A 16,764-nucleotide genomic window follows, 5' to 3' on the forward strand; every position below is an offset into this window, starting at 1 on the left:
GGGGGGAGGTTATGATTTGACACGAGTGACAATAAGTTATGATTCACTGTCCAGGTTTGACCAATGGGAGGTGTCTATCTATTGTTACAGCAAAAGTACATAACTGTTACTTTAAAATTGTAGTATTCATTTCAGTGTTGTACGGTTAGTTCGTGACTTAGTTTCTTAATACCTAGTTAAATTTGAAGAAAAGTGTAGTTACTTCGTTATAGTCTTGAAGCTTGGTGTAGTGAATTTTCTATCAAGATTTTGTGGAAAACTATTAGGATTATTTGCGATGTCTCTGCTTAAGGATATTAAGTAAGTTTACCTTATTTTTTATTGATTAATTAAGGCTTTTCGTTCTTCTATCTCCATTTCATTTAATACGTTCTAATTAGAAAAAAAAATGTGGCTATAGGAAATAGGAAAGTAAATATGAATTAATGTAATTTTAATTTAATGTAAGATTTATTCGATTAAATTATTTGTTTTTGAACTCCTCGAAAAGTTTTTTTAAAATTTAATTAGTTATTATTATTGCTGAAATGGATTTCGGTATTTAAAGTATTTATTTATTTGCTTTATTAATTATTTTTATTTGTGGGATCAGGAATCAATTGATTCTGCATTGAAACGTCAGAAATTACATTAAATATCTCATTTCTCCCACTTTTCCTATTAATACTCTTTTAAAGAAAGTAAATTATGCATAATGTAATTTTAATTTAATGTAAGATTTATTTGATTAAATAATTTGTTTTTGAAGCAAAGAGCTTTTTTTAATTTGATTAAGTTTATTGCTGAAATGAATTTTGCTATTTAAAGTTCTTATTAATTTGTTTTACAATATATTTAGTTCTGTGGTATCAAGAATCAATTAATTCTGCCTTGAAGTGCCTAACTCCACGAATAGTTTTTTTAAAATTTAAATTCAATTAACCTAATTTCCTTATATGTATTTTGTTAATTAATGTTAATTAAAATTCATTTTATTAAATATTTATTTTGCGGTATGAGGAATTAGGTGATTTTTCATTAAAACGTCCGAAATTATATCTCATTTCTTCTCTTTTTTGTAATACGTTTTTCACCAAAGTAAATATAATAGAGTGTATTAAATCATTAGTTTTTGTTCTCCTGAAAGTGGTTTTTAGTTAAACTTAATTAAATTATTGATGATATGGATTCACTATTTAAAATATTGCCTTCCCCCCTAAGAAAAAAAAATCATACATGTGTAAAAGAGGGGTAAAATATGTACGCTAATTTACTAATATATCACGCACTCCAAGAATAGGCGCCTTAGGCTGTTAAATACTGCAGTGAAGGAATAGGTTTTCTACTTCACGGATGTGTTTTACTGATTTTGTTATGATATTATCGTTTGTCGATATTTATTGTGCCCATATATTTTTTGATATTCATTGTGTGTTGATATTTATCAATATTTAGCTTATGTTAACATTTTTCGTATTTACTATATATCGTGAGAATATCTTTTAAATACCGTTCTCGCGGTAAATTCAAATTATCGACGGCTCGCGAGATATCGATGCATCGAACTATTTGCTACGAATTTGTCTGTGAATAATAAGTGAGTAATAAGTTTAAAGATGTATCGAACACTGTAAGTATTAACTGGATTAACTTAACGGAAGAGATAGTTATTTTTCACAGGAAAAAAACACTGTTTCAGAAACTGTTTCTGTTTTTCTCCGTTACCCACTCACTGTAAAAATTTTTTCGCCATTATTGCAGACTTTCTCTGTATATTTGCAAAGCAGTTTTCCTTACTGTATAATCAGTCTTTCTTTTTCAAATTATTGTACGATTAAGTATAGAAAGAAGTAGAGAAGTATTAAAAAATTCGTACGCCTGTTTTTCAGGAAATATTTAAGGATAATAATAAGGGTAATTTTGTGCATCCATTGTATATAAGAACTAAAATAATTCAAAGAATACAAATTTATTGTTACATTGGTACCTCTTAAACTGTTAAAGTTTTATAATCTAAAGGTCTTACTTTAAAACTCCCATTATTATTGAAGTAAAATTTTTAAGAAAAGAATGCTTAAAATCAATTTATGACGTATTTTTTTCCCTAATCATGCAGTTTTCAAAACACTCCATATATTTCGAACCACTTCATATGTGTGATTTTTTTTTAATGGGTTCAAGAAAAATCTAATGTAGAATTAACTAAACGGACACTAGATATGCTGCTTACATTGTAAAAAGTTCCGAAATGAATTACGGTAAAAGTTACTGGCACCCTTAGTGCAACATCTTCAAATTCCATTTTTACTGTAAAATTATATGTTTTTATTGTTTCTAATGCCACATGCCAATTACCAGCAAATGTGTCATGCGAAACCAACCGAATTTAGGGCATGAGGTGCGTTTTCTTGTTTTCAGTGCTGCCATCCATTTAAAAAAATACGACTTCAGCCACACACTTGCGTCACAGCCCGTGTTAAAGGACGAACCAATTCATACATCCACAGATCATAATTTTGATCTAAATCAGAAAGCGGTTAGTTAGAGTTCAGAGTTACTGATTTGTTATGAGAGCTTGGAGGTTTTAGTGACCTGACAGTGCACCAGTCGCCATTTACTATACACGGGGAGTCTTCGCTAGTCTGGGATAGAGCTCACTACTTCTCGGACATGGTTCCAGTGCCCTACCAAACCAACAGACTATATCGCCTCTAATAAAATTTTATGCATTAGTTTATAAAATCACTTTAATTTAACAGAATTATTTATTTAATTACGGTGATTTAGTGATTTTACAGTAAATATTATTGCAAAATTTGCAGTATGTAAATATTGTCCCGAAATATTTTTACTGTGACACGCACCAACACTCTGATTTCCAGTACTCTTTACCGTAATTAATTTTGGATTTTTTTGCAGCGTAATTTAATAATACCGTTGTTGATGCATGACTTTTTATGAAGTGTTTTGATTTAATTGTTTATATTTTTTTCAGAATCTAATTAAATCTGACATTTATTTAATGCTATATATTATTCCTATAAAAACGTTTTATCTGATCCCGTAATTTAAGGATAGTGTTTATTTTATCTGAATTAAAGTGGAAGAATTTTTTAATGTTACATATTCATTGAGAAATCAATCAAGGAGTTGATATTATGCTTTGTTACTTAACAATGAATGAAATCTCAGTTTCATAATAATCCAAATCTCTTGAAGTTACTTCTTTTAAAAATTCCTTATCCAATTCACACCAAACTCTAGTGTAGGAAATTTGAGTAGTAGAAGTTGGAATTTCAATTTTTTCAAATGTTACTTCAAGGGAAAAAAAATTCCATGATTTAAGTTTTTATGTTTTTTAATTTTTCCTAAAAAAAGTATTAAAACGCAGCAATTAATATATTAATATAATAATTTTTTATAAAGAATAATGGAAGCAAGTTTTGAAATATTAATATTGCTAACAAAAACTTTAACAGTTTTATTAAATTTAACACAAAACTGACTATAAATGTTTATGAAATGTGTTGTTTGTAAATTTTGAATGTTGCATTAAGTGTTCAGTACCTCTGATACATTTTGAAGTTAAACAAGCATGCAAACTCTAAAAAGATTCCATACTTCACACAGCTATATAAAGAAGTTCTGTGAAAATTTATGGGATAATAACTCACATAAAAACTATCAAATTTAAGAAATTCTATTTGCGATTTGTCGGTTACCTTATAATGTATTAAAAACTGGAATGCATTTCTTGATAAACTTTTATTTGTATGGGGCTATACGAAAAAGGAAAAGAAAACACACACTATTGTTAAATTTACTTATTGAAAAATTAGTCAAGCATCAAGAGGAATTTTAAGAAAATCATAGAAAATTAATAAATTTTTGTGATTTTCTTAATGTATTTTATCAAGAATAAAAACGAATAAGTTATAACGACTTCTACATCCATTTAAACGAAGTCAGTTTAAGTAACAAAAAAAATGTGTACAATCGGTTGAAAGTTTTTGTTATTAAATTAAAAACAAAAAGAACTTTATTTCCCCCCTCTATTTTAAAACTTTTTTCCTAATTATTCATGGTATGACATTCACCATACAAATCGGGAGAGGCCTAGATCTCACCCACCTTTATTTTTCATGCTCATTCATTTATTCAAATGAAAAAAAAAAGAAAATAAAAACTATATTTCTTACAACAAGGGTAGAAGACTCTCCAAGAATTATGCGTCAATTGGGAACCAGTGCAACTAGTGATTACTGATTATTTTGCGTATTATCCAACCAAAGTAAAATACAAGTAATTACTCTTATTTAAGTAAGATCAGTAAATTGAATAATTACTTGATATTAAGTACCCTTTCATTTCCTGCCTGTTTTCTCAACTTTAACTATTAAACGATATTTCCAAGATGTTACTTGAACAATAAGCCGGTCCAATTCTCCTTTTAGTTCTGTATTTGGCTTTTACTTTCATTCAAACACTAAATGCAATTATAAGTTAATACTTTTTATAGCGCAGGTCTTAGATATGGTTCAAATCAAAGTAAAAATATTAAGAACAGAGATAGAAGAAATGTTTATGCTTATTTTAAATTCTCATACATTTATTCAACATATATTGAGAAAAAATAGTGAAATATTAAGAACAAAATATCAGAAAAAAATTGTTTGAAAGCAAACATAAAAATTGGTCATCTCTTAATGTCGAGGAGAGATTTAATACAGCAATTGAAAAAGTGAATTTAATTTAAAGAAAATAACACATTTCATACAGTTGATATGAAAAACTTAAAATAGGCTGTAAGGAATGAATTTTATCTTGAAAATAAGTACAAATAAATCTATCAAATGAAATTTAATGAGTAGATTTAATCAATCACTTTAAAAAAAAATCACATTTTGGGCAAAGGGTTTTAAAACTTATACATTTTACCTGGAGTCACAGCATACATCTTAAACATTTCATCCAGTCATCGTTTTTTATGTTTTCTAATGCTTCTAATTACACCTCTTATTTTTTTAAACCAAGACTTACCCCAGTCGCCTCAGAGCAGATTAATAGTAAAATAGAGAAAAAGTATTTTTGCGTTTAGCTAGCTTTTATATTTATTTTTTATATATAATGTGAGTGATACACCTTCTCTTGGTTCTTTTTTCAGTATTGCTGCTGTTTGCATCCAAGTAAATGGTCTTGAACTTGAAGTGTTTTTCCACGCTGAATCAAATAAAGACTCAATAAAATTTGTAGAACTATTAGTAGTTGTTCAAAAGTTATAAAATTTTTCATTGATAAAAGGTACGGTTTTGTATTTATGCATATTGACTTGTTTGTCACTGTATATACACAAATAAATATATTTGATTATACGTATTTTTTTCTCTAAATAGACAGAGATCGAAACCAAATTAATAGAATTAATAATTTTGATGTTTTAACTGTTGAAATGATTTAATTTATAAAAAGGCCTTGACTTACCCTACTTCCAATTCTACATTTCTTTCTAGGTAACTAAAATGAATAGTACAAATACTTTTAGTAATTATATAGCAATATCAAAAGTACTCATTTTGAGTGTCAAGAATTCTAATTCATAGAAAACATTTTGCTCAGAGAAGATAAGCACTTTCAAAGTTTAAGAGTAATTTTTTGTTTTTTAACAAGAAAATTTTCCAATTAATAAAATTTTTTGTGGGACATGACCTATACTGTAATGTATATACCGCGAAACTATTGAAAGTCTGAGTTTTTATATTTCATATTCTTATAGCTAAAAAAGCTCCTTCAAAAATTTCTCATTTTATAAACCCTTCCTGTAAAGAGTTAAGGCTCCCTATTTCAATAAATGATATAAATGCTTCTTTCTCGATTACCATGTGCATTTCTAATAATTATTATTACATTTTGTGAGAACATTGATTTTATAAACCTTATTATTGCTTATTAACAGATTTCCCTCATATTTACTAATAACGAAATTATTCTTATAAGACCTTTGTAACTAGTTAATTTTCACACATAGTTGTGATTGAAAATTAATACGAATTCACATATAATCCCAATATTCACAATCGTATTTTTAATAAAATAGTAGTTTAAATGTAAATAAACGAATAAATAAATTAAGACTGTATTGATAAAAAAATAACTTGAAACGATAATGAAAACTTTCAACGGTAAGAAAATTCCCCTAAATTTTTTATAAAATGTTGATGAAAATCACTTTAATAAGGTAAATTATATTGCACGTAAATTAAACGAAATAACTAAAATTAAAGGAAATTAGCATTAAAATCATTAAATTATAATAAAACAATGACACAAAAATATGGTTTTATAAATAGCATAAGGTTTTATAATAAGCATAGAATTATTTGGTAAAATTACCAAACATTTTCTAAAATTATTAATTTTTATTCTAATCGAAAATAGCGTTCAGAGGTTTTAAAGAACACAACTTACAAAAAAAAAAATTGTAATTTTAGGTATAATAAAACGGGCATAAAATAAGGGGAACTCTAATTTCATATTCGGAAAAAAAATTAACTTTAAAAATGGACAGGACATTTTTCTTTACTCTGATAGATAAGGAAACTGATGCTTCACAATTCTAGATTGAGAAAAGTATGTATTTTACAATCCTTTGTCCATGAACCCATCGTTACAACTTTTGACTGAAAAAGATGATTCGAGTCAGCCAGGGGGGTTAATACTAAATCATTTTTCTCATTTATGAAGCAGGAAACAGCCTTTTGTACTTTTAATATTAATGGAAAGTGTGTTTGGCCTTAGGCATGATAAGAGATGGGACAATAACAATGACTCATAACAATGTAGAGAAGATTGTTTTCTCAAACAATCTTCTAACTTATGGGGGTAGTCGTCAATACGCAGGCGTTGTTCTGAGAAATTTTAATTTAAATTAACTCATTTCTGAGAAAATAAAAGATATTCTTGAGGAGACTGAAACACAAGTGATTGAATTTCCCTCCTTACATTGAATTCCTTTAACAGATTAACAATTTTAAGAATGAGACAATCGCTTTTCTTTTATTTTTCTTTATTGGAACTTTTTAGATGTGTTGTAAAACTCAGAGACTTTTACAAAAGAAAGGTTTCTCTTTTATATGAGTTTTTATAATTTCTTCAGTTTATTACTGGTTCTCATTTAACACTTTCTCTAGCTCATCTCAACTTTTGACCGCACTCCTACCGAAACTTCCAAGAACATATTTTAAACATTATAGCGATCCAAATTTTCATGGTCAAAAATCTAAATAGAATTTAAAAAACTGAGGTTATTTAAGGAAAGGTAACTTTGTGTTAGATTTCATAACTTCAACTATTTTCAGCCCTAATTAATTAGCTTAATCAAAGACAGAGTATAGAATCATTAAGTTTTAATGCTTGAAAATCTGACAATTGCATAAAAGAAATATTTAGAATGCTTTTTTTTCCATGTTGACTGAATGAAACCTGGTGCATTTTTATTACGTTTCATTTGTCCTTAGAAGTCAAATATTGCTGAAGTAAGCTATATTGTTTCAATGATATAGTAGCTAGGGTAAAAGTTTCGGAATTGTATATTTTGTTTGAATCATTTGTAAGCCATAGTTTTATCCAAAAAGTTATTTTCGTGGGGAAAATGGAATGCGCAAATAAAAGAAGAAAATTGGAAGAGAATGAAAAATTTAGCTTTGCTGTAAGCAGTTTCAAAATCTCACATAATTTTCCCATATAATCTTCGTTTTTAGTGCAAAGAAAAAAATATATTGAAAACTGAAATAACTTTCAAAATTAAAAATAATTAAAAATGCCTTTAAATTACTTTAAGGATATTACTAAAAATTGTTAGTCGCCTTATTATCTAATGTTATCCGTATAAGCTATCTTTGAAAATTACAAATTATATTTCTAATTACATTAAAAAAAAGGATCATTCTCAATAAGATGGAGAATAATATCAAATCAAAAGTGTTTTAAGATTTGATTTGCAAAAAATTACTTCTCTAAAGCACAAATATTAATGTTGGGGATAAACTTTCAGATAGTACATTTTAAGATCTTCTTTGAAGGTTTATATCATTTATAAATTGCTTTAATGAAACAATCCGTAACTCACTTTTATTTTTACATAAATATTGAATGCTACTTAATTGAATTCTAATAATAACTGTTTTTTTAGGTATTTGAATGAAATATTTAAATTTCAAAGAATTGTGACAAAATTCTGTAATGCTTTTTGAGCCTTATAGAACTTTTCTTTTCGCATAATTAGCCTCAAAGACATGACATTCTTGTAAAGATTAATTGTCATTGATAGAGCTTCAAAGTATATAATACCCTGAATGATTTCTTATAGTTTGTATGTTGCATGAAAAGAATTGTGTGTGTGTGGGGGGGGGGGTTATGACTTGACATGAGTGACAATAGTTATGATTCAGTGTCCAGGTTTGACCAATGGGAGGCATCTATCTATTGTTGCAGCAAAAGTGCATAACTGTTACTTTAAAATTGTAATATTCATTTCGGTGTTGAACTGTGAGTTCGGGACTTAGTTTCTTAATAGTTATATTAGTAGAAAAGTATAGTTACCTCGTTATAGTATTGAAGCTTGGTGTAGTGAATTTTCTGTCAAGATTTTGTGGAAAAGTCTTAGGATCCTTAACGATGTCTCTGATCAAGGATATTAAGTAAGTTCTTCTTTATTTTTTACTGATTTATTTATTGATTAATTAAGGCTTTTCATTCTTCTATCTCCATTTTATTTAATACGTTCTAATTAGAAAAAAAATGTGGCTTACAGTTATGGTTCATCTGTGTCTGAATATAAGTTTTAGTATTTGAAATTTCTTAGTATTTGTAATTAATATTTGAAATTGTTGGATATATTAGAAAATAAACTAGGAGAGTAAATTTGACTTAATGAAATTTTAATTTAATGTAAGATTTATTTGATTAAATAATTTGTTTTTGAACTGTACTCCTGAAAGTGGCTTTGAACTGTAATTTTTTAATTAATGTTAATTAAAATTCATTTTAGAAAATATTTATTTTGTGGTATAAGGAATTATTTGATTCTTCATTAAAATGTCCGAAATGTCCTCTTTTGTAATACTTTTTTTACCGAAATAAATATAATAGAATGTATTAAATTATTTGTTTTTGTACTCCTGAAAGTGGTTTTTAGTTAAACTTAATTAAATTTATTAATTATATGGATTTCGTCATTTAAAGTATTTGTTAATACATTTTATTCTGTGGTCGCAGGAATCAGTTGATTCTGCAACGAGCCCCCAGAAATTACTCTAAATATCTCAGCTTTTCCTTGCTGTCATTTTTAATACCTTTTCTTGCAAAGCAAATGTGATATAATGTAATTTTAATTATATATAAGGTTTAGTTGAATAGGTTATTTATTTTTGACCTAAGAAACAGCTTTTTTAAAAATTTTATTTAACTAAGTTGATTGCTGAAATGGATTTCATTATTTAAAGTATTTATTAATTCATTTTATAAAATATTTTATTCTGTGGTATCAGGAATCAGTTCATTCTGTATTGAGGTATGAAGAATTAGGTGATTTTTCATTTAAACGTCCGAAATTATATCTCATTTCTTCTCTCTTTTGTAATACTTTTTTTACCAAAGTAAATATAATAGAGTGTATTAAATTATTTGTTTTTGTTCTCCTGAAATTGGCTTTTAGTTAAACTTAATTAAATTTATTGATGATATGGATTTCGTTATTTGAAATATTGTTATTAAAATTTCGTCATAGTCAATAGTAGGCAGTGCTGTAGTAGTTGCAATGCGCGCATTGGCCATTACTTTTCATTTGTTTTAGTATTTATTCATTCAGAGTTGCTATTTTGAATTCTTTAAATTAATAAATTCTGAATTAGTTTTGTTAATTTAAATATGTGGTAATGTTAAAATTTTGTCAAATATATTTTTTGTGAATAAACTTTCTTCATTTTATCTGTGAAAATGGATATTAAAAAAGCGATTACTTTTCGCACTTTTACATTTAAAAAATTGAGTTTCTTTACATTTGAAAAATTAATGGGTTAAATACTTATAGAAATTTTTTTTTCACACATTAATCTAATCTTCCTTGAAAAAAATTAATACTTCATCAGAGACATTAGAATATAAAAAGAGATTTAATCCATTACTCTTGAATTGAGCTGCTTATAAATAGAAATATTTGATCCAATTACATCAGAAAATATTAATTTACGTCAAATTTATATAGATTATTTGCAATTGATAAAGATAAATAAAATAATATAATATGCGATTTGGTTTTTCAAAAATAAAGTTTTTAATATTAGATATTTTTCAAAATTCAGTTAAAATGTAAAGAAATTAAGAAAAAAAAATCAAACATGATTAAAAGAGGAGTAAAATATGTACTCTCATTTGCTGAAATATCGCGTACTCCAAGGATAGCGCCAAGCATGTCCTTAGGCTGTGAAATACTGTAGTGAAAGAGAAGGTTTTCTTCTTCACGGATGGGTTTTACTGATTTTATTACGATATTATCGTTGGTCGATATTTATTGTGACCATATATTTTTTGATATTCATCGTGTGTTTTTATTTATCAATATTTAGCTTATGTTAAAATTTTTTGTATTTACTATATATCGTGAGAATATCCTTTAAATACCATTCTCGCGATAAATTCAAATTATCGACGGCTCACGAGATATCGATACATCGAACTATTAGCTCCGAATTTGTTTGTGAATAATAAGTGAGTCCTAAATTTAAAGATGCATCGTACACTGTAAGGATTAACTTAACGGAAGAAAAATATATTTTTTACAGGAAAAAAACACTGTAAACATGTTTCTGTTTTTCTCCGTTATCTGCTCGCTGTAAAAAATTCCCGGTATTTTTGCAGACTTTATCTATATTTGCAAAGCAGTTTTTCTTACCGTATAATCACTCTTTCTTTTTCAAATCATTTTACTATTAAGTATAGAAAGTAGTAGAGAAGTATCGAAAAATACTTGCTCTTATCTTTCAGTATAAATTAAACTGCGATCTGATTTTATTTTTAAATCAATACTTTAACTATATTTCCTTAATATATAATTTTTCGGAAGTTAAGTTACCATACATTTTCATTCTGGTAGGCCTCTATAGTTTAAACTTTTTTACACTTACGTGTTATTTCAATAACTTTTTTAAGATGAAGACAGTTTAAGATTTCCCTCATACTGGGACGCTAGAGCTCCGGTAGTACAGAGGATCCATTGCTATGTCCCAGGTTCGAATCCCATCTTCGCGTCAACAGGTCGTACGAACGCTGCTCTCAGCATGCGCTGACCGCAATGCAGACATAAATTTTTCATAGAAGTTTCTGTTGAAATAACGGAATTTTCAGAAATAACAGTACTTATCTGATGAAAAAACAGACGCTAGTTTTTTGAAAAAAAAAAACTGTTTTTTTTTTTCTCTGTAAAATAAACAATTAATTTTACGCCATTATTAACCAAATCACCATTCTTTAACAATATTTAGTTTGTCACACTAAAAGTATACTGAAGTTACTATGATAATACTGAAAAAAAGTTCAAAGGAACTGTTTTCCTTTATTTGAAAAATATCGTCAATTGTTAGAACGCAGGATGTTTATAAACTCCCAAAGCCTAAAATTACGCAAGATATGATCTTAAGAAGTTACCTGGGGTGAACAAAACAATAGAAAAACTTTTATACTAATACATTTTTGTTTCAAATTTCTTCAAAAGAAAAAAAAAACTTAAAGAATAATATTATAACTTTAGAAGTGTTTAGATCATATAAATGAAAATCAGAGCTTTTTCAGAAGTTTGAAGGGCAGACACTATATTGTAAATGCAAAATAATGTTTTTGAACACAGCAAATGCCGAAAAATATAGCAATAGATTTATATTTTTGTTAGTTACTCAGTTATTTTGGTTAGTATATACTATAATTATGCAAAATTTCGTAAGCCGAGCTGAAATATTTATGGAGATTTGGTCATTTTTATAAAAAGTTTATTTCTTTGTCTCAGGTGCAATGCTAAACTTAAAATATTAAGTAAAATTGGACTAAAATTTGTGGAAGACACCTGAAGCTACATAGAAAATTGCTTGAAACTTTCTACGCTTTAAAGATGTTTAACTGAGACTTGAATCTAAATTAGTTGCCAAATGCGATTCATGTCAAAACTATGAAGAAAAATTGTAAAAATTTTCCAGCGCATGCGCAGTAAAAAATTTTTTTTTCATTACTCATATGTCGTTACTCATATTTCATTACTCAATTTTTCTCAAATTTTAAAGCATACATTTTGCAATTAATTTTAAATTTCTCTAAATATTCTGATTAATTTTATTGAATTTTTTTCATTGAAGTTATCGAAAAACAACGTAAGACAAGAAATATATATTTTTTTCTTATAAAATTATTAATTCTTAGTTATAATTATTTAGCTTAATTTTATAAAAATTACTATATCTCCATAAATATTTAAGCTAGGCTTACTAAAATTTGTGCTACCATTGCATAAAAGAACCAAAATAATTCAAGTAATACAAATTTATTGTCAAATTGTTTGGTATAGGGCGTTCAAAAGCGTTTTTTTTTCGTTTGTAATTCATTGTCAGTCCCTCAAATCTTAAAAAGGTCTTAAGTTTATTGATATGTATGAAAAATCGTATGATCTAAGCGCTTCTAAAGTTATAAAATAATCCGTTGTGTATTTTCAGAGAAATTTGAAAAAATGTAGTAGTATAACAGTGTTTCCATAATTTTGTCTACTACCTGTATAATTACAATTGTATTTATTAAATTTGCTTCATGCAAAATAAATTGTAAATGCTGTGAATGATAAAACTTAAAAAATAATTTCTTAATTTAGTTTATGTTGGAAAAATATTTATGACTCATAGTTGAATTTTTTAAATTGCTTTTAAAAATCCGAAATTTCTCACTAATGAGTTTAAAAGATTTATATTCATTTAACTATGCTTATAAACAGCAAATACTCCATATTCTGTACACTGTAAGAGATTTCGGATCAAATTACGGTATAAAGTACCGCCACTAATGGTGCTGATACTTTTTACCATAAAATCCACTCTTACTGGAGCATGTTACGGAGCAAGAAATTTGATATATCGTAATTTTTGCAGTAATAATTACCGTAAAATCACTTTAATTAAATGAATATAACTGTGAGATTTTTAAGTATCTTATTTTATGGTAAATTTGGATTGCACTGCAGATGCACGCACAGACGATGTACTTTATATCGTAATTTAATTAAAAAAATTTCACAGTGTAACAACCATTGTGTGCTTTATTTCTGTGAACTATCATGTGCTGAATTGTTTCTGTGAATTTTTTTCACTTTCATACTTGCAATATGGGCTAATAGTTTTTGGAGTCATCAGATGTCAAGATATGTCAGGTTATAAGCGAAACAAGATACCACTTAAGATGTTTAAGCTTAAGTTTTTTGATCTAAAAGTCTTACTTTAAAATTCCCATCATTAAAGTAAAATTTTTAAGAAAAGAATTCTTAAAATAAATTTATGTCGTTAATTTTTTCGAATCATGCAGTTTTTGAACCACTCCATATATGTGATTTTTTCTCTAATGGGTTGAAGAAAAGTGTCATGTAGAATTAACTAAGCGGACACTGGAAATGCTGCGTACATTGTAAAAAATTCTGAAATGAATTACGGTAAAAATTACTGGCACCCTTAGTGCATCATCTTCAAAATCCATTTTACTGTAAAATCCATTGTTACTGCAAAATTATATGTTTTTATTGTTTCTAATGCCACCTGCCAAATACCAGAAAATGTGTTATGTGAAACCAACCAAGGCATATGGTGCGTTTTCCTGTTTTCAGTGGCGCCATCTATTTCAAAGAACACGACTTCAGCCCCACACTACCGTCACAGCCCGTGTTAATTTTATGCATTTGTTTATGGAATCACTTTAATTTAACAGAATTATTTATTTAATTACGGTGATTTAGTGATTTTACAGTAAATATTATTGCAAAATTTGCAGTATATATATATTGTCCCGAAAAATTTTACTGTGAAACGCACCAGCTCACTGACTGCCAGTATTTTTTACCGCCATTAGTTTTGAAATTTTTTACGGCGTAATTTAATAACACCATTGCTGATACATTGCTTTTTTTATGAAGTGTTTTGATTTAATTGTTTATTTTTTCAGAATCTCTGCACCTGTTAGACCCTTTCATCAGATAAAGAGAAAAGCTGTTGAAGATATTGCTACTAAAAACAGCAAGGGTATGAAAAGAGATCCTGAAACAGAGAAACTTCAGCAAACTCCCAGGTGCCGATTTTTTCCGAAGTGTCGCATGGGTCAAAAGTGCCACTTCCAGCATCCAACCTGCAGGTATAATGCCGCATGCAGAAATATGAAGTGCATCCACCGACACATTGGTCCAAGAAAAATAGAGCTCTTCGAGAACAAGGAGAACAAACAACCCAACAATTTCCGATTGCTGCTCGAGAAATTAGAAAAGCAAAAGCTTAATCCATACAAATGGGTAAAACCTAAAGATATTGGTGCAAAAAAAGATGTACCATAGACGCAGAAAATTGGGGGGTTAAATAGGTATTTTGAAGAACGCGATTTTAATTAACAAATCAAATCCCGTATCCATGTTTGCACGCCATGATAGAAGAGTACTCGGTCTCTGCAATGAATGAGGGAAATGTTATTTGAGTAATGTTGTATGAATTAGATTGAAGAATATATAAAAGCAGATGTGTATAGTAAGTTAGTTTCTTTTTTAAGGATTTCAATAAATTTTTTAATTCTAATTTTTTTTGTACTGTGGTTATTTAGAAATTTATTTTGTTTCTGATTTACTGCTTTATTTAAATTTTTTTTCCAATTGCAAGATTTGATACTGCAGTATTTATTCATTTATCGTGAAAAGAGTTAATTAGCTAATCTCTCCTAGCTCAAGATTAACTTTCTTGCCACATTTAAACACACAGATTATTCAGTCTAGTGAATGTTTGCTTAGGATATATTATATTAATTCAGAACTGTAATAATAATAAATTTCCCGAGCCTTACATAGAAGTTTGTTACTTATTTTAGCACTCATCAAATTAAAGAATGTCCCATAAGCAATAGTGTTATAAGTTTAAATCTGACATTTATTTAATGCTATATATTATTCCTATAAAAACATTTTATCTGATCCCGTAGTTTAAGGATAGTGTTTATTTTATCTGAATTAAAGTAGAAGAATTTTTTAATGTTACATATTCATTGAGAAATCAATCAAGGAGCTGATATTACACTTTGTTGTCATTTAACAATGAATGAAATCTCAGTTTCATAATAATCCAAATCTCTTTAAGTTACTTGTTTAAAAAATTCCTTATCCAATTCACACCAAACTCTAGTGTAGGAAATTTGAGTAGTGGAAGTTGGAATTTTAATTTTTTCAAATGTTACTTCAAGGGAAAAAAAATCCCATGATTTGAGTTTTTATGTTTTTTAATTTCTTTAAAAAAATATTAAAACGCAGCAATTAATATATTTATATAATAATTTTTTATAAAGAATAATGGAAGCAAGTTTCGAAATATTAATATTGCTAAAAAAACTTTAGCAGTTTTATTAAATTTAACACAAAACTGACTATAAATGTTTATGAAATGTGTTGTTTGTAAATTTTGAATGCTGCATTAAGTGTTCAGTACCTCTGATACATTTTGAAGTTCAACAAGCATGCGAGTTCTAAAAAGGTTAGATACTTCACACAGCTATATAAAGAAGTTCTCTGGTAATTCATGGGATAATAACTCACATAAAAATGATCAAACTTAAGAAACTCTATTTGCGATTTGTAGCTTGCCTTATAATGTATTAAAAACTGAAATGCCTTTTTTGATACATTTTTATTTGTATGGGGCAAGACAAAAATTTAAATGAAAAAACACACTATTTTTAAACTTGCTTACTGAAAAATTCGTCAAACATCAAGAGGAATTTTAAGAAAATCATAGAAATTTAATAAATTTTTATGATTTTCTTAATGTATTTTATCAAGAATAAAAACGAATCAGTTATAACGCCTTCTACATCCATTTAAGCGAAGTCAATTTAAGTAAGAAAAAAAATGTATACAATCTGTTGAAAATTTTTGTTATTAAATTAAAAACAAAAAGAACTTTATTTCCCCCCCTCTATTTTGAAACTTTTTCCTATGTATTCATGGTATGACATTCACATTACAAACTGGGAGGGGGTTTGATCTCACCCACCCTCATTTTTCATGTTCATTCATTTATTCAACAAGACAATACTATATTTTTTGCAACAAGGGCAGAAGACTCTATAAGAACTATGCGTCAATAATGAACAAAAGCAACTAGTGATTACTGATTATTTTGCATTTAATACTACCTAATTAAAACACAAGTATTTACTAGTATGTAACTTAGATCAGTAAAGTGAATGATTGCTTGATAATAAGTAAACTCTCATTTTCTGCCTGTTTCTCAACTTTAACTATGTTTTCCCAGATGTTACTTGAGCAATAAGCAGTCCCAATTCTCTCTTTAGTTCATAGCATTTGGAGTATATTTTCCTTCAAATACTAAATAAGGCAATTATAAATTAGTTCTTTTTTATAGGGTAGGTCTTGGATATAGTTCAAACCGAAGTAAAAAATATTAAGAACAGAGATAGAAGAAATGTTTATGCTTAGTTTCAATTCTGATACATTTATTC

General features: G+C 27.5%; 2 protein-coding genes across 3 annotated transcripts in view; both read left to right on the plus strand.

Moving 5' to 3' along the window:
* LOC147808143 (uncharacterized) overlaps positions 1 to 16,764 on the plus strand; it is a 35,548-nt gene continuing 18,784 nt past the window's right edge. The window contains exons 1-2 of one of the 2 annotated variants that reach the window (XR_015434738.1): positions 1 to 300; positions 5,144 to 5,955. Coding sequence is in view for 1 of the 2 variants with exons in the window: in XM_087166060.1 (XP_087022186.1) it covers positions 278 to 300 (23 nt within the window). In the remaining variant the exon portion in view is untranslated. Of the gene's footprint in view, positions 301 to 5,143; positions 5,956 to 16,764 lie in introns of those variants that run through there. The other variant, XM_087166060.1, reaches the window with a different exon arrangement.
* On the plus strand, positions 8,205 to 14,834 carry LOC147808144 (uncharacterized). The gene is made up of 2 exons (XM_087166057.1): positions 8,205 to 8,675; positions 14,218 to 14,834. The coding sequence occupies exons 1-2, from the start codon at positions 8,653 to 8,655 to the stop codon at positions 14,597 to 14,599; spliced, it is 405 nt and encodes a 134-aa protein (XP_087022183.1). The 5' UTR covers positions 8,205 to 8,652; the 3' UTR covers positions 14,600 to 14,834.

This window comes from Parasteatoda tepidariorum, chromosome 6 (genome assembly GCF_982258835.1).
Source record: "Parasteatoda tepidariorum strain Cologne lab strain chromosome 6, Ptep-v5.0, whole genome shotgun sequence".
NCBI lineage: Eukaryota > Metazoa > Arthropoda > Arachnida > Araneae > Theridiidae > Parasteatoda > Parasteatoda tepidariorum.

Excerpts from the sequence above, each read along its gene's own strand:
- LOC147808144 (XM_087166057.1), top strand. The coding sequence starts at position 8,653 with ATGTCTCTGATCAAGGATATTAA. Across the intron at positions 8,676-14,217 it reads TCTCTGATCAAGGATATTAA|AATCTCTGCACCTGTTAGAC; the intron begins GTAAGTTCTTCT and ends TTATTTTTTCAG.